This window comes from Pristis pectinata, chromosome 5, assembly GCF_009764475.1.
Source record: "Pristis pectinata isolate sPriPec2 chromosome 5, sPriPec2.1.pri, whole genome shotgun sequence".
NCBI classification, from domain to species: domain Eukaryota; kingdom Metazoa; phylum Chordata; class Chondrichthyes; order Rhinopristiformes; family Pristidae; genus Pristis; species Pristis pectinata.
The window spans coordinates 60,292,200-60,315,235 of NC_067409.1; the positions used below are offsets into that span (position 1 = coordinate 60,292,200).

Here is a 23,036-nt window from a genome sequence, read left to right on the forward strand (position 1 = left end):
TAGAAGTTGTTACATAAAAGTAGGGGTTGACCACAGTAAGTCACTGCAGCCTTACTGTTATTTCCAGTGGCCCAAAAGGTATCCAAGTTTTTTGTTACCTCATGCTGCCTGGATTGGAGAGCATGTGCTGTAAGGGCAGGTTGGACAAACTAGGGTTGTTTTCTCTGGAGCAGCGGAGGCTGAGGGGAGACCTGATACAAGTTTATAAAATATGAGAGGCATAGATAGTTGGTATCTTTTTCCCAGGATCGAAATGTCTAATACTAGAGGGCATGCACTTAAAGTTCAAAGGAGATGTGCGGGGCAATTTTTTTGTACAGAGAGTGATGGGTGCCTGGAACGCAGTGCCAGGGGTGGTGGTGGAGGCAGATATGATAGAGGTGCTTAAGGGGCTCTTAGATAGACACGTGAATATGCAGAGAATAGAGTGATATGGACCACATGCAGACAGAGGGATTAGATATTATTAGTTTAATTAGTTCGGCACATCTTCATGGACTGAAGGGCCTGTTCCTATGCTGAATCATTCTATGAAGTCTGTGTTCCTATTCCTCAGATAACAAGGATGAAATGTACTAAACTGATAACAAAGATTCTGTTGGGGGGTGGGGGTGGGGGGGGAGGCGTGGTAGTTATCTTATGAGGAAAGATTGGATATGCTAGGCTTCTACGTGGTGCAATTTAGAAGAGTGAGAGCAGACTTGATTAAAGCGCATAAAATCCTGAGCAATCTTGACAGGGTGAATGTTTCCTCTTGTGAGAGAATCTAGAACCAGAGGTCACCATTTAAAAATGAGGAGTCGCCCATTTAAGATGGAGGTGAGGTAATTTTTATTTCTCTGAGAGGGTAGCGAGTCTTTTGAACCCTTTTCCTTATAGGGCAATGGAAGCCGAGTCTTTAAAATAGGGGTAGATAGATAATTGTTAAGCAAGGTGGGATGAAAGATTACCATAGATGAGTTGAGGTTTGCAATCAGATTAGACATAATCTTATTAAATGGTGGAGGAGACTTCACAGGCCAAGTGGCCTATTCCTGTTCCTAATTGGTGCTTTTGTAAGAAGCTATCCTCCACTTGTAGACTACTTTTAAGGTATGTCTTTCTATGACCTGCACCTCTCTTCTAATCTCTCTCCTGTCAAGCTCCAGGTTTGTGAGCTGCATACTGTTGCTAGTGCAGTTTGTGAGCATTTTTGTCCTTAGCTGAGTTCCAAATTAATGCTTTGTCTGTGCCCTCATTGCTGATTGTAAGAGCTTAAATTGCAGACCAGATCTCTGAAGTGTTGATATTATCTCCACAGTCTGTTAATGTTTAAGGTTTCAAAATACCCTCTTTGCACAAATACTGCGGTAGGGAAACAATTTTGAAATGAGCAAGGAAGAAAGCAAATGTGTGTATTTGGTATTTATTGGCAAAGTTCGCATGCAGCAGTAGTGCAATTCCAGAAAAACATGTTAACATTGCAGTCATCGAATAACATATCACTTTTTTAGGAAGATTGTTTGCACACAGCCTAAAACACTGCAGTTACATGTTGGTGGGTTCAAGCTAGCTTCTAAATGTTGCATGTTATGCCCATGTTAAAATTTTAGTAACATGTCTCGGTGAGGATTCTTCAATCTAATTGGTTGAAGAGAGATGCTTTTTTTTACTTTTCTCAAACAGCGCAGATCCCCTTTGGATAATGTAACATTATTTATTTCACTGGTCTGAAATTGAAAATGTATTTACCCAAGATGAAACGTGGGAATGACCATTTCTGTACCATTTTTGTCAATCCAGAAATTTGACTTAAGCCGCCACACCAAATAACTCCCCCCCTCCCATTGCCTCCCAAATTTTCCTATCACTGAAGCTCCTTTAATCAACTTTACATGTACCTACCACCCTCTTTCCCACCCCCTTATCAACATCCTAAATCTCTCTTTCTTCCTTCCATCCTGGTCTCAGTCCCAGGCAACACACTTAACTTTGTGGAAATGTGCCTGTCCACTAAGCTCAGGTGCAACTGAAGCTTATGGTGACAGGCCCATAATTAAAACTCCTCCTTGTTTACAGCACCTATTAGTGTGCAGTAGAATTTCTAGGCATTTGCATCTGAAGTACAGATAAATATCTGACCAGTTGTCAATGTGGATAGTACTAGGCATTGTTCCTTTTCCATTGATCTCTAAATCTGAGCCACTAAATTATAATTAAAGCTTTGTTGGAATCTGATGGATAAAGGGAAAAAGGGCAAAATTTATTTCAAGAGTAGCTTAATAATGTGAAGTTTGGATTTCCTTGCTATTTTTTGATGGACAGTAATTGATTTTGTTATTTGCTGATGACAAGGAATTTAATTTTGCTCATCTTCATAAAAGAGAGCCATTTGATAACATACTTTAAAAATGCTAGTTGAATACTTTATTTTATTATGCAATAAGTTCTCCCAAGTGTATTCTCTGCAAATGATATGTACAAAATGAATGCAATGAAGTGTGACAGAAACCCTGTGATTATTTCTGATATTCTGCATAGATATTGAATTGAATTTAAAATGTTTAGGTTAATCTCATATGTCCCTAGCATGGGGATTTTGCTTAGGTAACAAAAAATTTATAATTGGAAAGGGAAAAACTGTACTTGCTGGAAATCTGAAATAAAAACAGAAAATACTTAGCAGGTCAGGCAGCATCTATGGAGAAAGAAATAGTTGATGTTGATCAATGATCTTTCATCAGAACAGTCAGTTGAAATTTTGTTCAGGACTGATAGGCTGGTCATGTTTCTTCAGCCTCGTAGTATTTGGTATTGGTATTTGGTATTGGTTTATTATTGTCACTTGTACCAAGGTACAGTGAAAAACATGTCTTGCATACCGTTCGTACAGATCAATTCATTACATAGTGCATTGACGTAGTACAGGGTAAAAACAATAACAGAGTACAGAGTAAAGTGTCACAGCAGCAGGGAAGTACATTGCAGGTAGACAATAAGGTGCAAGGTCACAACAAGGTAGATTGTGAGGTCAAGAGTCCATCTCATCGTATAAGGGAACCTTTCAATAGTCTTATCACAGTGGGATAGAAGCTGTTCTTGAGCCTGGTGGTATGTGCCTTCAGGCTCCTGTACCTTCTGCCTGATGGAAGATGAGAGAAGATGGAATGACCTGGGTGGGTGGGATCTTTGATTATGCTGGCTGCTTCACCAAGGCAGTGAGAGGTAAAGACAGAGTCCATGGAGGGGAGGCTGGTTTCCGTGATGTGCTGGGCTGTGTCCACAACTCTCTGCAGTTTCTTGTGGTCCTGGGCAGAGCAGTTGCCATACCAAGCTGTGATGCATCCAGACAGGATACCTTTCTATGGTGCATCGATAAAAGTTGGTGAGTGTTAAAGGGGACATGCCAAATTTCTTTAGCCTCCTGAGGAAGTAGAGGCGCTGGTGAGCTTTATTGGCCATGGTATCTACATGGTTGGACCAGGACAGGCTATTGGTGATGTTCACTCCTAGGAATTTGAAGCTCTCAACCCTCTTGACCTCAGCACCGTTGATGTAGACAGGTGCATGTACACTGCCCCCTTTTCTGAAGTCAATAACCAGCTCTTTTGTTGACATTGAGGGAAAGGTTGTTGTCATGACACCACGTCACTAAGCTCTCTATCTCCTTCCTGTACTCCGACTCATTGTTATTTGAGATATGGCCTACTACGGTGGTATCATCTGCAAGTGAGGCCTCATTTGGAATATTGTGCGCAGTTTTGGGCCCCACATCTTAGGAAGGATGTGCTGACATTGGAGAGGGTTCAGAGGAGATTTACGAGGATGATTCCAGGAATGAAAGGGCTTACGTATGAGGAGCGTTTGTTGGCTCTTGGACTGTACTCACTGGAGTACAGAAGAATGAGAGGGGACCTCGTAGCAACATTTAAAATATTGATAGGAAAGGACAGAGTAAATGTGGCTAGGCTGTTCAGGACAAGAGGGCACAATCTTAGAATTAGAGGGTACAGTTTCAAAACAGAGATGAGGAAAAATTTCTTTAGCCAGAGGGTGGTGAATTTGTGGAACTCCTTGCCACGTACAGCAGTGGAGGCCAGATCAGTGGGGGCATTCAAGGAGGAGATAGATAGATATCTAAATAGTCAGGATATCAAGGGATATGGGGATAAGGCCGGAAATTGGGATTAGAATAGGTTTTTTATCCCCCATTCCCCATTTCTCATTTCTATTTCCCTTTCCTTGGAGCAGACTCGATGGGCCGAATGGCCTGCTTCTGCTCCCTTGTCTTGTGATCTTGTGAACTTGTAGATGGAGTTAGAACATAATCTGGCCACGCAGTCATGAGTATATAGGGAGTAGAGGGCTGAGGACACAGCCTTGTGGGGCACCAGTGTTGAGAATAAACGTGCTGGAGGTATTCCTGCCTATCCTCACTGATTGCGGTCTGTTTGTTAGAAAGTCAAGGATCCAGTTACAGAGGGAGGTGTTCAGTCCCAGGTCTCAGAGTTTGGTGATGAGTTTGCTTGGAATTATAGTATTGAAGGCAGAGCTGTAGTCAATAAACAATAGTCTAACGTAGGTGTCTTTACTGTCCAGATGCTCCATAGCTGAGTATAGGGCCAGGGAAATGGCATCCGCTGTAGCCCTGTTACAGCGGTAGGTGAATTGCAGTGGGTCGAGGTTGTCTGGGAGGCTGGAGTTGATGCATGCCATGACCACCCTCTCAAAGCACTTCATGATGGTGAATGTCAGAGCCACTGGTCGGTAGTTATTAGGCATGTTACCTTGCTTTTCTTTGGTACCAGGATGATGGTGGTCTTCTTAAAACAGATGGGAAACTGAGATTGAAGCAGGGAGAGGTCAAATATGTCCGCAAATACTCTCGCTAGTTGATCAACACAAGAGCAACACAAGATCAAGTACTTAAAACAGTACTTAAAAACCATACTTAAAATTCACAATTTAAGGTATCCCAATGTGGTTTTCAGCCATTAAAATATTTTGAACACTAGTCACTGTGATGAGTGATGAGTACATTTGTTGAGTGTACTGTAGGATATGTTGCGATAGCGGAAATGTCTGTCCCTTGCTCATCAAATTCCCTATAACTATAATATTTCTGCAATTGCTTTGTCACCTTCTGCCATGGTTAGGTTGTGCTCCAGATTCATCCTCTCAAAGTGTTGGCACTTTCACTATTATGCAGTGCTGAAAATACTTTTAAGAATACCACGCTTCTGAGGATTTGTGCCTCTTTCTCTTCTCGGCCAGTCCCTGCGGATCAAGCTTGACTTGCTTCCACTCCAGTTTTGTGGGTTCCAAGATGGCTGATGAGCTGATGTAGGAATTGCAGGCTCTGCCTGTAGTTGTAGCGGTCATGGATCAGGGATTCCCACAAATCAGTGGGAATGTTGCATTCCTTCAAAGAAGCATTGAGTTAATCTTCAAATTATTTCTTTTATCTGACTGGTAATCTCTTTCCATGACAGAGCTTAGAAAAGAAGTCTCTTATATCGGACATGTGAAAGATGTAGCCTGGCAATTGTAGCCATCTGAATGTAGTTGCAGCCTCGATGCAGAGGTTGTTAGTCCAGGAGAGAATTATATTGGTTCCATGTGTTGGACTTGATCTTCCACCTTTTACCTGTTGAATGGCAGACCATTTATTTTGATTACAAAATTATCTACTCATGATACACACCTCAATGTTTTTGTATTGTATTGTGGTATGATTTTAACTTTATTCCCTTAATCTCAAAAATTGCTAGTTAATTATTCAGATATACTGGATTTTTATTCGTTGGATTTTGGATTCTTTCACTATTGGTATATTTCACAGTTAATTTTAAATTTTCCCCTCTGACTTTATTATTCACTCTAATTATTTAATGTTTACTGCTGTCCTTCAATGCTGTTTTTTCTCCCTCTGTCCATTCACCATTCTTCCCACTCAATAGCCGGCCGTTCTGTTTAGTGTTTATTCCCAGCTTTGTGTTCTTGTAGCTCATTGGCAAGGCGCAAGGAGAATTCCTCTGGTTTTCTTTGGAAGATGTCTTGGGATATTGAATATCCTCCTAAGGGCACGTTGGCTTGTTTAACATCTGTACAGTATTCCCTCAGTTGAGAAAATTGGCTGGATTTATGGCTCAGAGGTGAAATAGTATTATCGTTAAACAAAGCATGGCACCTGATAGGATGAGATGGGTGTCGCCCGTGGAAGAGTGCTGAGGATTTTAGCCTCATTCTGGCTACTGGATGACAACCTAATTATTCTCTTCCTTAACTCTTTAAATCTGGGGTGAACATTCATGCCAACCCTTATTATATTGGTCTTTATTGTAAAGAGTACAGATTATAAAAGGAGGGAAATTTAATTCAAATTTACAAGGACTGGTGTAATGTGTAAAGTTGGCTTCCATATTTAAGGAAGGATCTATTTGTATTGGAGATGGTGCAGATAAGGTTCACAGTTTGATTCTAGAGATCAGTTGATGTCCAAGAAGAGGTTGGGCAGGTTGGGTCTATAGTCATTGGAGTTCAGAAGAATGAGAAGTGATATTATTGAAACAGGCAAGATTTTGAGAGGGATTTATGGGGTAGACATTGAGAGCATATTCCCATCAGTGGGGATATCAATAACTAGGGGAAATTGTTTCAGAATTATAGGTCACCCATTTAAGGCAGAGATGAGGAGAAATTTCTTCTCTCAGAGGGTCATGACTCTTCAGAATTCTCTACCCAGAGATCTGTGGAGGCAAATTCAATGAGAATCTTCAAGGTAACAATTGACAATCATCTGATCAATCAGGGGGTCGTTCTGAATAGGGAGAGAGAGCAGAAGAGAGGCATTGAGGCCAACATTGGATCAGCCATGGTTTTACTGAATGGAGGAGAGGACTCAAGGGACCAAATGACCTTTTGCTGTTTCTTACATTCTTACTTTCTCAACACCATGAGGAATATTCAGTTCAGGAATCATCCTGCCTCCTGTGTACTTTGCTGACCCTCTACCTGCTTCTCAAGCTCAGAAACCATCACTTTTATCTTAACATGACCATTTATTAATTTTTACATTCATCATTCCTATGAGCTTGTACAAGACCTTGTTTGTCACAGCAGTAACCTTGCGTCTTAGAAGAAAAGTATGAAAGAGCAAAAATCTTGATCAATTTTCCATCCCATAGCTCAAGATCTTTGCCTGCTGCTGCCATGGGGAGCTGTACCTAATTTCAAAAATATATCAGGGCCAAAACTGTTGCATCTTTGTATAATGACACTATATAAATATAAATAAAGAAGCACTTAAAATATATGGGAGAGTAATTTTGACAAATATCAAGGCTTGGATCAGTTAGGTAAGAATTTAAGGAAACAGAACAAAAAATGAATAAATTGGCATTGAAATTTATCATTCACAATCCAATTAAATAGTGAAACAGACTCTAAGAGATGAATGGTCTCTTTCAGAATAAACTGAGGTTAAATGCAAGTTGAGTGTTCTTTTAAAGGATGTGTGCCTAGAAATTCACACCCGGTTAATATAGTCATGTTAGTGGGTTGTTACCTCCTATGAGAAAAGTTATTTGAATGAATTTTGGTGGCAGGTTAGAACCTGCTGTCATAACTTTCTGTATTTAGTACCGCTAATAGGGTATGAATCTCTAGGCAAGGCCACCTTTTATGTCTAGCTCCTGAAAGAGTGAAAATTAAGTGTTTTGGCCTTTGTTTTGTATTCAGTAAATTTTACAAGATGTAAGAGGAGAAAGCAAAATCTCGTATCTTTGTGTATTACATAGAATGTATAGCTTGGTTCTGGCCATTTGGCCCACCTGGTTTGTGCTGATGTAATGTTCCTAGGTTTTGGGGAAAAAAAACACATTAGTTGTATTTTGAAGACAACTAATTGTCTCATCTTTTAATGACTAAATAAAGGTCATTACTAATAGCTTATTGTAGTGAGATAGCAGTTCTCATTTCCGAAACTGAAATGCTGTGTAACAGAGAAATACAAAGAGAAAATCAGGCAGTTTTCTCTCTTTAATCTTAATTTGCTTTTTTTAAGTATGTTTTGAAAACAGCAAAGCTTTTGATGAATACAAAGTTATAGTCGGAATTCAATGGAGAGGGAAATAACTAGGTCATTGGGCTCTGGCCACTAATCATCTGCCCTTCGATGGATGTGAATGGTAGTGGCATGAATGAAGGGCAAGGTAAGTCACAGGGCTGCAGGGGTAATGTGAAAAATCAAAGGGCTGAGTAGTTAATTTAAACAGGATTTAAAAATGTAATATTAAACAGACTACTTAGATTGATTTGTTTACCCTTTTTATATTAATTGAAATGTTACATGCATTTCCACTTTTTTATATTTGTGTATATGATAGGTATGGTTAGCAGGCCCTTATTCCTAGGCAATCTTTCTCCAATGTGTAAGCACTAAGACTTCTGCAAACCAGCTGATAAGACAATGCAGGAAACCTAATGAGGTGGAATTTGGAATCAAGGTTTGTTGCAGTGAATTGTGATTGATCCATATGTTAGTTATCTGATTTACGATACAAAATCTAGTTCACTTTGATTGATTAGAACATAATTATACAATATGGTTCACCTCAATTGATTAAAACATAATTATACAATAATGGGCTAGTCCTTGTGAGGTTGTTTTTAATTAAAATGCACAAGAATTAGGAAATGAAGAAGAGTCCAAAGTATTGAGATCATTTTTAACAAATGATAAGAATTTAGATGCTTTTATTTAAAGGGAGCACAGACATGATTAATTCAGAAAACGGAGTTCAACATTGCATAAAACATTTTTTTAAGGCTAACTGGAAAATATTCCAGGCTAGCATCGAAATTTTAATTCTAAATCCTTTCAATAGATCCAGAATTATGGAAATTACTTAGTACTACATTATCACCCAGATTTTAAAATGTATTCATGAAAGTTAATTTCTCCAGTATACCATTCAGTTTCTATGTCATGTATACTTGACATCTATGACATATGATGTAATTGTTTCTGCCCAGAATCCCAAATTGTACCTTAAACAAACATGGCATACATTTAAATTGATAAAATATATTTGTTATTTCATTTTTAAAATGAGATATTCATTGTTCATTTGTCATGTCTTGTTCCTTTCTACAGGCCCTGTAGCTGATCATATTTGGGGGGATGGGGTAATAGGATTTCATTTAATTTAATTTACTTTTATATGAATGTAAGGCAATTCAATGCTAAGGCTGTAGATTTTATACGACAAAGATATAGAAAGTAATGTACGGCACTTGCAATTGTTTCATTTTCATTTATAAGCTCAGGATATGATTTCCTTAGTATCCAATAGGCCTGTATCATGGATATGGTATCATAGTAGTTAAGTTATCCAGAATCAAGATAGCATGGACGCAGGCCCTTCGGCGTCTGTGCTAACCATCAAGGACTCATACATATTAGTCCTGTGCTAATTTCATCTTATTTCCCTTTATTGCCATCAACTCCTCTCAGATTTTCCCATTCTCCCACATGTTAGGTGTAATTAACTTATCAACACTTTTTCTTTGGAGTGTGGGAGGAAACTGGAGCACCCAGAAGAAACCAGCAGGAGAATTTTCAAACTCCACATAGACTGCCCCAGAGGTCAAGACTGAAACCAGGACACTGGAGATGTGAGGCAGCAGCTCTAATAGCTGTACCACCATGCTGCCCATAGACCATTTGATCTAGAAACATGAGTTTGATTCCCACTATGGTAGATAGGTAATTTAAATTCAAATAATCAGGTGATTATGGCCATATCTTCGTCAAGACGGGCTGCAGTGATTCAAGATCCACCTTCACATGATAGTTAGGGCTGGGTGATAACCACAGGCCCTGTTAGCAGTACCTAGCTTCTGAAAAATGAATAAAAATAAAATCTGGAATAATCCATCAGCATTAGTGATTATCTTATCCCTTTCTACAAGTCCTGCAGATTGTTTTTCTTGATGAGGATAGCAATAAAGGGGTAGTTTTAATTTAGTTTCAAGTTAATGTGGATACCTATCTGCTTCATCAGTGTCCTTCCCACTTCATCAGTGATTTCCTGGAAGGAAATCTACAATTGGTTTGTCCTGTAAGTGACTCAGATCCACAAATGTGAATGGTTGCATGTAAAGTACCCTCTCAGTTCAGTGGTGGTTAGGGATCGACAATAAATGGGGGCCTTGCCAGGGGCATCCCACATCCCATGAATGAGTAAACTGGAAAAACACATTTTCACGATATGTGGAAAATATGTATCATTAAAAGAGTGGATAATGTGAGTGGGGAATCATTCAAGGTAGATAATCTAAAACAAAACCAGAAACTACTGGAAATACTCAGCAGGTCGGGCTGCATCTGTGGGAAGAGAAACAGAATCAGTGTTTCAGGTCGGAGACCCTTTGTCAGAACTGAAAAGGAGATGATGTAGATGATTTATCTTTATTAGATGAATATTTTCATACAAATTGACTTTGCAATACCAAACATATTTTGAACTATCTTGAATACACATTTACAAACAGACAAGATTAAATCCAAGCCAATGCTTCAGGTTAATGGCCTATCATCAGACTAGTGAAAGATGATTCACCCAAAATGTTAACTTTCTCCATAGTTGTTTTTGGCCTGTTAAATGTTTCCAAAATTGTTTTTGTATTTATTAAACTGTATAGTTAAATTTGAAAGTGACTTATTTTTTTCACCTTATAGACTATCCCATTGAACTGGGTGGGTAAGGTGATGCCAGGGTGTTATAAATTAGTGATTTCTTCCTCTGTGCAACCAACTTGACAAGAAGTTGATGATTTATTCATACTTCAGTTTCTTAAAATATATATTTAATTTTGCATCATCGTAAAACTAATTTGATTTTTAAATTATTTTCCTGTGCAGATGTGATGAATGCAGACTCTGTTACCACTTTGGTTGCCTCGATCCGCCCCTGAAGAAATCCCCAAAGCAGACAGGCTATGGCTGGATCTGTCAGGAGTGTGACTCCACGTCTTCAAAAGTAAGATTAAATGCTGGTTCCTTAGAATTCACTTCAGTATACGACTCTCAAAGATAGTGTGTGGAAATTACCTGTCAGCAGTAATTTGGAAATCGAGCAATCTTAGTCGTAGAATGCTTAAATATCTTCGTCAGTTCTGGAGAGAATCAAAAATGATATTGAATTTCTATCAGCCTTTAAATGTAGAATGGGCTGTCTTGCAGTAAAAGTAGAAATACCCCAATTATTCCCATCTTCCAGTTAGTTAGGAGAGTCCAATTCTGCATCATTGATGAATTAGAAAGCTGTTTGAAACACCAACTTTACCACAGGTAGACCTTTGAAATTTTAACCTGCGTTGTTTCAATTGTTTCAGATAACTAAAAGTTAATTAGTTTTTTCCATGTCATTTAATCTGTGTTAAAGGAATGTGCAGTATTAAGCAAAATGATGTTTGAAGTGAGGGAGTAAAATTTATTCTGTTCCAAGGGAGATGTCTTCAAAGTATTTCTGCTTTGCCAGCATTCCAGCAGAAAATAGGACTGTGTAATATGGTCTTGCTTTACTGGACAGGTTATTAAAACCTGAAGACTTTCACAGACAATTACCAGTTGAATACTTGAAAAGCAAAATAAAATTGCAGATGCTGTAAATGTGAAATAAAAGCAAGGAGCGCTGGAAATACTTAGCAGGTTGGCAGCATCTATGGAGAGAGGGGAAAAAAAGCATTACATGTTGATCATCTTTCATCAGATCTTTTGAAAAGTTAGAAATCAAACACGTTGCAGAGAAGGGGAGAGGTGGAGGGAATGGAATAAAATGAAATGTTAATGAAAGGGTGAACTGAATGACCAAACTACTGGTGTCAGATGAGAGAAGGTGTTAATGATTTGTTAATAGTAGTTATCTGTCTGGAGGAGTTGTAAATTAAAACATGGCAACTGTGAGATACAAAGCACTGCAAATGCTGGAAATCTGGAATAAAACACAATGCTGGAAATACTCAACAGATCTCACAGCATCTGTAGAGAAAGAAAAATGGAATTAATTTTGCAGGTTGATGCCTCCAGAACTGGCCAGTTCTGATCCAAAGCAACACAAAAAGGTGCTGGATGAACATGCCCGAAACATCAATTGTCCATATCCCTCCATAGATGCTGCCTGACCTACTGAGTTCCTCCAGCGTCTATTGTGTTGCTCCATATTTCAGCATCTACAGTCTCTTGTGTCTCCAGTTTTGATCCAAAATAGTTATCTGAAATTGTTGAATTCAGTATTAAATTCTGAGAACTGTAACTATTATGCCAAATCAGAAAATAAGATGCTGTTCATTGAGCTTGAGTTAAGCTTTGTTGAATCAGATAGAGGAGTCAGAATGAGATTGAGATGGACAATTAAAACCACAGGCAGCTTGAAGCTTCAATATCACCCTAGTAGATTGGAACTGTTCTGTATAGTGGGAATGGTTTCTGCAATGTAGAAAATACTATATTATGAGCACTGAATCCAGTACACTAATTGGAAGATGTGCAGGTGAATCACTGCCTGACCTGGAGGATTTCAGTCTGTGAATGCTGGGAAAGGGAGAGGGAAAAGGAAAATGTTGCATACTCTTCATTTGCATGGAAAAGTGTGACTAGGAAAGGATCTTATTGTTGGAGATGGAAGAATGGACAAGGGAGTAGAGGGGGCATAGCTCATGAAATGCTGAAAGGGGAGAAGGACGATGCATCTTGGGGTGGCCTCACATTGTGGATGGTGGAAATTACAGAAGATGATCATTAAATCTAGAGGCTGTTGAGGTGGAAGATGAAGTCAAGGGAATCCAACACCCTGCTCTGGGAGGAAGTAGAGAGAATGAGAGCAGTGTTGGAGATGGTACAGGAGTGAATGAGAGTCCAGTCAAGTCTGATAGAGGGGAAACCATGAATGCAAAAAAAGGTAAACATCATGGATGCACTGGTGTGAAAAGTGTTATCAACGTAAAAATATGACAAAGCGTAGACAAATTGGCAGGATGAAGTGGAGTCCGTTCAAGAAGCAGGGGATTTGAGTAGAGTCATACAGTTTGGAAACAGGCCATGTACTTGCCAACCAGTGGGCACACATCTGTGTAGGTATATATATATTCAGGCTAGCCTGGGGGCATGAGAGTTTGTAACAGATATTGGCCCTTAACCTATATTCTGAGATGGAGCTAGGGAGGCTGCAGCATACTTAAACAGAAGATAAGGCACTGTTCCTCAGGTTTACGATGAATCTTGTTACAACGCAGGCAGATAGGACAGAGCAGGAGTAGGATTGAGACTGAGAGTTAAATTGACAGGAAAATGTGATGAAATTTTTGGGTTCAGTTGTAGAGCAGGAAACAGCACCAATATAGTCATCAATGTATTAGAAAAAGAGGTGAGGAATGGGGCTTGAGTAGGACTGAATCAAATTGAACTGAAGATTCGGCCCCAGTAGCACTGAGATAGTTGATTACTGTGTAATCCAGCAGCTACCCTGCATGTCAGGAAACACATTACGTTTTAACTGGTTAACCTTTATAGTAGGAGAGCACTTATGTATTTATAGAATCAGTCTGAGCAAAGACAAGTAACCTTCAAAAAGCTTCAGTAAGAGGTCAGCATAATTTTGCAAAATAATCCAGATTTAGTTCTGGTATGTTGAGGTATTTATTCCATGTTTTTCCTGGCTAACAGGACTCAAATAAAAAAAACATTCCTTATTTCTCTTTTTTCCTCTTCCCATGGCAGGGAACAGAAATGAGGAATGTTGGCTCTACCGTGACCGTCAAATTTGGAAATAGATAAGTTTCTTCAGACTTGTTGCACAAAGCAACTTCTGTGAACGCTGGTATTACTTTTTGCATCCCTTTGAAAAGGGTCAATCTGACCAAATTACAAATGTGAACTTTTTGAAGGATATTTGGAAAGCTTTGCAGGTGTACTGCACAAATAGTAACAAAACCTTTCAGTTGTTAATACAGTTAGTGGATGGGTGGGCCCCAGCAATAACAATTTTTAAATGTTTTGTTCATAAGTGATGAGGCAAAATGGTTAATAGTCTTTTATTTGTAGAGGTAATCAGTACACAGGGGGTAAAGTCAATTCTGCATCTAACTAACTAGATGCAGAGTATGATATGGTCCCTGATGGGAACCTTGTTGAGTTTGAATACTTCACAACCATTATGTGGACCTGCACAGCAGCCAGTATCTACTCAAATGTTTAAAACTTATAGTGCGTGCCTTAGGATTACAAGTGGGCATAGTTAATAGTAATAATAATATTTTGCAATATTTGTGTTTCTTATTAATATACGCATGTTGACTAGTCTGAAAGAAGAACCATAATTTTTCACATTTGCCAAGGACTTTATTAGTAAGCTGAACTCATTTCTTTATTGTAGTCATGTTTTTAGAGCCTGGCATCAGAGATAAACCACTTGCAAATAAGCACTGCATCCATTTTTTTCTTAGTCCAGACCAAGGGTAATTGATTTTGTTATTAAAAGACAGAACCTCATAACATACTGAGCAGGCCTTAATTTGAAATCTTGTTGCATTTTGATTTAAAGGCAGATTAATGTCAATTTACACTTTGCATAATCATATGTTGTCTTGGTGTTCACAATTATCCATAGAAATTAATGGAAAGTTAATATAAGGAGCTAAAGTTTATGATCCTAAAAGCAAGTACTGGGATTCCAATCTGTTATTGACCTATGGTTATTGATAGAAATGCAAGCAGCATGCCGTCTCATTGTCACCTAACTACAGTAAAACTGCGATAATACGGCACCTTTGGGACTTTAATGGTGCTGAACTGGCAGATTCTCCAGACTGTCAGATAATACTTCTATTAATACTCCAATCTATTTTTAATTCACTTTTTTTAAATATATTATTTGATCGTATAATATAATTGTCAGTGAACAAGATGAGTTTTAAGAGAGAGTGAAAATTAAAACCTGAGAGTTTAAAGGGAGCACAGTAAACAGTGCCCAGTGAGTTCATTCGAGTGTGGGAAATAGATCGCTGGTGAGTTCAAAAGGAGTCTAGGAAAGAGGGCCTGGAGAGTTTGAGTGTTGTGGGAATAGGTTCTTTGGGTCTCAAAGGTAGAGGACTCTGGACACAGTCTTTAGATTTTAAAAAAAGGAATTTATTTACAAAGACAAACGCGGGAACAGAATGAACGGGAATGGATGCACACTCACATGGGTGATCGGGAAACGTAAGGGGAGTTGCAACAGGGGTGAAGTGCATGCGCGTGCGTGGACACACACACACACACACACACACACACACACACACACACAGTGAACTAGTTACAAATGATCAGAGAAAACGCAATACAGTGCCTGAACCCCCTGAGCCTGGACAAGCATCGGCTCTACGCTACCAGGAATCTACTTAAGACGTTCTGTGGAAGCGCACACTCTTACCAGTGATCCCTCGGCGTGGTTTCGACTCCGGCAGCAATCAAAAAGAGGAAGAGCCACGCACATGTGGCATTCTTTGTAGTGCTGGAGAGCTGGGTGGAGCTAGCTCAGGTAGTTCAACAGGTCCAATAGGTCATGGCTAGGTGCAAGAGGTGTGCATGGGAACCAATGGTCAAGAGTCTGTGCCAATGAGTGGATGGAGCTAGGCCTTGATTGACAGTGGTGTCGCTTTCGACCAGTACTCGATGGTATCACGTGACAGCCATGACCTTTCACACTACAATGAGGCATGCTGGAAATAGGGCCATAGTGAGTTTATAAGGAGCAAGCCAACAGAGCTCTGTGAGTTTAAAGGGATCATAAGAAACATCACCCGGTGACCCAGATGGTGAACCATTGGAACTTCCGAATATTCAGATAGCAGATTATCTGAATTTAGCTTCTAGCCATTGCTTAAAGCATTATGGATGCATCAGTGGGAGACAGTGTCATGAGAGGAATACATCAATTACAGCTAGTCTCTATGTCATAAAGAGGAGGACAACAATAATAGGTGCAAGAGCTGGCAGATGTTTGACAAGTGAACCTGACCTGGAAAATATTGAAGAATGGAGGAGATGGAAATTAGCAGAAATGACATCCCCAGGGAGCCAGGAAACTCAGAAGGCACTGATGGGAACAAATAGTCCTGGACGTAAGGGTCAGGAGTTAAGCCCCAGGAACTGAATGTAGTCCCACAAGATGCTTAGTGACCTCACATGTGCCAAATATTATATCTCATTAACAGTCATTCTGATGATCCATTCTGTAACCTGCATTTGCAAGGATGGTTAATTGTTTCAAAATAAATTGCTGCCCATAATTCCAGAATTGGTGATATTGCAATGACTTGATTTGCTTGCACCAATTATGTAAAAGACTGAAATAATACCGGTCATGCAAATACAAAAAGTCTCTTAGCTACTGCCCGTCAGATGATTGGAATAATTTTTGTCCACCCAGATATAATAAACATGCATGCATGAGCAGCTGCAGATGCTACTGAGAACTAGCTATAATTCAAGTAATCACAAAAAAATGTTAATGGGGATGGTTATTGGCCATTACATAGCTTTGTCAACACTTGAGGATTCAATATTAGCAATCACTGCAGTTGTCTGAAAGGATCTTTAACAAGTCCATATGGTTACAATGAATGAATTATCTTTCTTGCTAAGAGGTCACCATGACCACAGGTTTAAATAACAAAGCAATTGCTAATGTTCCACTTATTCTCTTATGAGCTACTGTTTTGGGGGATAGAAGCATAACAGTGTTGGGAGAGGGACGGAGAGAGAGACAAAATTGGGTATGGAAGGTTAGGGTTCATTAAACAAGTCTGTAAGGCAGAAGAAATACTGGCTGGTGAAAAGGAAATGAGGATGGTTGGCAATGCTTAAGTTGGACTATATTTATTGCAAGGTCTGGAAACAAAGGAGAGGAATTTAGGACAGTGAGAAACATGTGGGACTATAAAATCATGGCCATTACTGACACATGGCTAAAAGCGTGGGCGTCCTAACATTAATTGAGACAACAGCAGAGTGAAGGGTATAGCGAATTTTTATTCAATATGGAGCAAATGAACTAGGGAGCAAGGTTTGTATTTAGTTTTTAAGGGATGAAGCTGGGCAAGTGGAAAGCATACCTGGAAGCAGAAATCATAAGACATTTAGATAAAGCATAATTATGAAAAAGGACAAAGGTAGAACAAAACTAAATGTTTTAAATTGAGTGTTAAATTTTATCAGCTTGAGATAGGATTTAATCAAAGTGAACTGGAAGAGACCACGTAAAAATAAATCCTTATTAAGGCCGAGGAAAGCACTCAAGGAGGAGATGGTGAGGGTTCAGACAGATGATGTTCCCAGTGAAAGGAAAGGGGCACCTCCTAAATCTGGACTTCATGGATGTTGATGAACATAGGTGATAGGAAGAGGAGATAACAAGGTCAATGAGGTTAGTGCATTTGATGAAACCTGTGTGGACTTCAGCAAGATGGCAGATTGATTAGTAAAACAAAATTCTATTGGATCCAAGGGAAATTGGCAAGTTGGAATAAAGATTTGGCTCACTGGCAGCAAGCAAAGGTTTATGGTCAAAGGGAATTTTAGTGATGAGGGACCTGACAACAGATACAGAGAGCCAACATTTCTCCTAGCTGGCATGTATGGAACCAGGAGTCGCAGTCTCACATTGAGGAGTTGATTATTCAGGACAGAGATGAGAAGGGATTTCTTCAACCAGTGGGTAGTGAGTCTTTGGTACTGGAGACACAGGACTGCAGACGCTAGAATCTGAAGCAAATAAAAACTGCTGGAGGAACTCTGTTGAGCAGCAAAGGGATGATGGATGTGTTGGGTTGAGACCCTGCATCAGGACTGAGAGTGTAGAGGGAAGATTGCTGGCATAAATTGAGAGGGAAGTGCGAGACCAGGACTGGTAGGTGATAGGTGGAACCAGGTGGCGGATGGAGTGGGGGAAAGTTTAGAGATAGAGAGAAATACATGGAAACAGATAAGGGAAAAAAAATTGGGCACATGCAGCCAGGTGGTGGGGGCGGGGGGGGGGGGGTGGGGGGGAGAGACAGAGGCTGGAATATAATAAGTAGAACTGTTTGAGGGGTGAAGGGCACCAGATAGGGGAGGAGATAATAAAGATAAACCAAGGGAGGAAGCCAGGTGGATAGGCATGTTGGGTGATGGACAGATGGAACTCGGTGGAGAGGGGGTAACAAATCTATGTAATGGGGGAGGGGGATGGAATGGGAAAGGTGAACAAAGGGAGAGAGAATGTAGGTGGACTAGCAGGAGTGGGAAAAGAATACAGGGGATGTGGGTTAGCTGAAATTGGACAATTTAACGTTTATATCATTAGCTCATAGGCTACCCGAGTGGAATATGAGGTGTTACAAACAATTTGCTGTAGGAACTCAGTGGGTTGAATATTATCTGTGGGTGGTTGGGTGGGTGGTTGGGTGGGTGGGGGGGGGGAAGAATTGTCGACATTTTGGGTCCTGATGCAGGGTTTCTACCTGAAATGTCAACAATTCCTTTTCCCCCCACAGACGCTACTTGATCCACCGAGTTCCTCCAGCAGATTGTTTGTTGGTCCAGATTCCAGCATTTGTACTCTCATCTCTGAATATGAGGTGTTTTTCTTCTCGTTTACGTTTGGCCTTACCGTGGCAGTGGAGAAGGCTGAGAACAGAATGATGTGGGAATGGGAAGGAGAGTTAAAATGATAGCAACTGGAAGCTTTAGATGGCTGTTGCAGACAAAGCACAGGTGCTTCACTAAACAGGTGCCCAGTCTATGCTTATTTTTTATTGCAAAAGTGTTCTGCAGAGCTCTGTACTAACTCTCTTACTTTTTGTGATGTATTGATGACATAAATGATTAAGATATTTACTAACTGCCAATATTAGCCACATGGTTGTCAGTGAGGAATTAAGTTCTAGGCCATAGTAAGAGCCCTACAGATCATACAGAATTCAATCTGGAGAAATGTGATGCAGTTGGGAAGAAGCTGAAAAAAGAGTAGAGAAACACATGGATATTGAATTATGTGTAATCTCTGAAGTAGTGGAGCAGATAGATAAGGTAGTTAAGGAGGCATGTGGGAGACTCATCGTTATCAGATGAGGCACATAGTATATCCACAGGGAGATATTGCCAGCACTGTATGAAAACTAGTTAGGCTACAACAGCCAGATTACAGTGTACAGTTCTGATCACCACCCAACAGGAAAGATGTGATAGTGCTAGAGATGGTGTAGTGGAAATTTACAAGAACATTGCTAGGGCTGGAGAATTATAGTTATGAGACGAGATTGATGGCCTCAGGTTGAACAAAGGAGAGTGAGGAGGAAATCTAACTGAGATATTCAGTAAGTGGGCCCTAGTTGCCTTTATCAACATAACCAAAACGATAGATTGTTTGGTCTTTTTTTTATTGTTTTGAATTGGCAGATAGGGCCTACTTTTTAACATTTTACTTCAACTAAGGTAATGTAGCATTTTCTCACTTTCACTCTAATATCAACCTATATCTATGAGTGGAGTTTAAATCGACAGCCTTTTAACTCAAGCTAGAATGATGCCATTGTGTCAAGGCTAATACTAAGTGCCTACAGTGTTTTGGCTTCTATCTAAAGGAAGTTCTCTCTCAATATACAGTATATGTTCTTCTTCAGATTGTATACTAATTTAGCATAGAATTGTGTTATGGCACAATTCTATGCTAAATTAGTATAGAATCTGAAGCATTCTGCCACAGAGTGGTGCTGTTTAGCAGAAGAACTGTGAAGGGCCAAATAAGCTGCACTACCACACATCTGCCCTCAAATATTCAATGCACCTTTGACGTCTGTACATTACAGCATAGATGTCAGTGCTGTGCTGAAGGCTAGGCACCCTGAGTCCAGTGGCAGCTCCAGATGGTACTTAGCTGAGGGCCAGAAGCATTTCACGTTTACACCAGCCATGGGTGGCATACAAGCAGCAATCCCTTTCATTTGAATAGGTTTCTTGCCCTTCATTAAAATAGTAGTTCAAGTGAAGTTTTGTTTCTGTTTATTTCACTTTAAATATTCATTTTAAAATGTATTAATTTTAGTTATTTAAATCCATTCAAACTGTGTTTAAAGAATCTCTGACTGTCTCAGAGGCTTCTTGAATGACCCATCCCATAAGTAATGCAGCAAGTAAATGTAATTTTAGGATTAGAATGTGAGCCAAATGTGGGCAGCAAAGTAGATCAAGCATGTACAATAATTAGCAGGGCCATTAATTTAGTCAGTCAAATCCCATCTTGCCATACAGAATTCAGTGTATTTTTTTCTCTTTTTTTTAAACCAATATTCTGAAGGTCAAATTTTTTACCTCAAGATATCTTTATTGGTCACATGTATCAAAACACACAGTGAAATGCATCTTTTGCATAGAGTGTTCTGGGGGCAGCCCGCAAGTGTCGCCACGCTTCCGGCGCCAACATAGCATGCCCACAGCTTCTTAAACCGTACGACTTTGGAATGTGGGAGGAAACTGGAGTACCCGGAGGAAACCCACGCAGAGATGGGGAGAACGTACAAACTCCTTACAGACAGTGACGGGAATCGAATCCGGGTCACTGGCGCTTTAATAGCATTACGCTAACCGCTACACTACCGTGCCTGAATATGTTTTGTTCTGAAAATTAGTAGACTTACATTGATACATTAAGATGTCATTGGTTTAGGATGTTTTACATTTTCTGGTAATGTTAGTTAAAGTAAAAATCATTCATAGTGTTATGATCTCAGAAAGGGAAAGCTGGGATGAAGAGCCTTCCCCTAAGTTTCCTTTGTGTTTCATTCACTTTCCTGCAATCCAGAGCCTGGTTGCACAATCCAAGCCCATGGGAACTCAACTGTGTGTCATGTCAACCCTGGAAAAAGTATAAATCTTCAGGCTTGGGTCAGATCAGGCAGGCTGACTTTTTTTTTATAAATAAATTAAATAATATATGATGTTTGACCCTTGCTGGGTGGCAGTGTATGTGATATAGCCAGGGAAGTGTATTGGCAACCCAGAAAGGAATGTAGAGACTGGAAGGAAACCCTGAGCCGGGCAGACACATAAAGGGAGCACCCCAGGGGCAGGAGTGCAGTGAGGTTCGGTGAACTGCTGAACTAGAGTAGCACACCTTCTCCTTGGAGCTTGGCCATCTAACAATATTCTTCTGGTTCTGGTTGGATTGGGTAGCAAAATAACTGAGCTTAGGTTAGTTTGTTTGACCACACTTGCGTGAGGTTCAGGTTGGGTTTTAATCTTGTTCCCAAGTAGACATCTACTGCATTATTTCCATTTTTAATTTGTGCTCTGCCTCTATTCTTTTGAGCTTCAGTTTTTATTTGGAGTAAAATTTTTCAACGGTCATATCCAGCTCTTTGAGAAGGCTGTTTTTTCATTTTGTAAGGATTTCTGATGAACCTTCTGGTGGTTATACGATTCAATCAATCATTTCATAAAAAGCTTTCTCCCAGTTGCTTTTTTAATAAGCCTCATCTGCATGATTGTCTGTTGCCAATTTTTCCGAAGTTTGACACTTGAGTTTGATTTTGAATTGTCTGAAATACTCCAGTAATTGCTTGTTTGGACCAACGGTGCATAAACTAAGATCTTAAATCCTGATGTTGATTTTAATTTACATGCACCATTTATCTTAATTTATTCCAAGAGTCAAAGCACAAGTTAATCTAAATTTATCGAGCATCTTGCTTTTTGTACTACAGTGCCTTAATTTTGACCCATAGATCTGTAGCCCTGCATTCCAAGAACTCCTGCATTGTTAAAAAAATTGGAATGATTTTTAGATTTGTTGATTAAACAACAGGAATACAAATGACTAATTTTGTTTATAGACATTGCTTTATAGATTGTACGTTATTGTATGTTACTTCATTTAATAGAATTATTTGTGAATATTGAGGTTGTCTGGATATCTTTTGTCCAATTTTATTTCAGCAGTATGGATCTTGATAATATTTTATTCCAAAGGCATCCAGCTGCAAGCATATGCCTTGTATTTAATGTACTTTTATAATAAATTGTTTTTATGAAATTGGTCAGAATGTAAACTGAATTATTTTTTAGTTTAGCAATCCTTAATAAATGAACTGTTGTATTGTGTGCCGTAGAAAGTGGAACTTTTAAGTAGCAATACAGAAGCTATTCCTTACCACATATATTAAATCCATTGCATTTAGTCTGTTAAGGTGCTACTTATGACAAATACACATAGCATTTGTGGCAGACAGGGATAAGTTGTTGTTTCACATTTCTTCCAAGATACAAGCCTTAGGTTTACCTGAGCAAGGTTGTACTGTTTACCTGGTGCTTTTAGTCAAAAGTACTCACTAAGTAGCTTTAGAAGGATTAGAAAAATTGGCAAGTGGCTCCAGAGATGCTAAAGATCATTCCATAATCTTTTCAGAGGCAACAGGAGACATCCGCATATTTTGTCATTTTGCAGCCCCAACTAAGATTAGGCAGAGAGAAGTACTACTAAATTCTTATACCCATTAGAGCAGTTTACATTATTGTTCTATTCAATAAGAAAACATGGTGCTTCAGACCCTGAGTTACCAAAATGCATTTATATGATAAAGTTTTGTTTTTCTTCCTAGTTTTCAAAAATGGATTTTAAAAATAGTTTACCATGTTGTCTCCAGAGCATTGCTATATAGAAGTATTTTTTGTGTCATAATTTAGCCTTGGCTAGCTACTTAACACAATTGATGATTTTGGTATTAGAATGACTGTTAACTTTATAAGCATTGCAAGGTATTATACATATTGACCTGAGAGAGAGTTAGTCTAATTAAGTTAGTTAATTATCTTACTCTGGTGGGTTTACTGGCGGAAGGAAATTAAAGACAAAGATCATTACTCAGTCATTTATTCTCAGAGTTTGCAGAGATTAAAGATCATTATTCAAGTGAAAAAGAATTGCACTTTATTTTCCACATGGGATATCCTCGTTGTTGTCCTTTCCATTCCCTGTTGT

At 39.3% G+C, this 23,036-nt stretch overlaps 1 protein-coding gene across 2 annotated transcripts in view; it reads left to right on the forward strand.

The window, feature by feature from the left end:
• phf14 (PHD finger protein 14) overlaps positions 1-23,036 on the forward strand; it is a 173,550-nt gene that overhangs the window by 126,103 nt on the left and 24,411 nt on the right. The window contains exons 17-18 of one of the 2 annotated variants that reach the window (XM_052015568.1): positions 10,907-11,024; positions 13,763-13,862. In XM_052015568.1, coding sequence (XP_051871528.1) covers positions 10,907-11,024; positions 13,763-13,819 — 175 coding nt within the window. In that variant the 3' untranslated portion in view covers positions 13,820-13,862. The remainder of the gene's footprint in view (positions 1-10,906; positions 11,025-13,762; positions 13,863-23,036) is intronic. The other variant, XM_052015567.1, reaches the window with a different exon arrangement.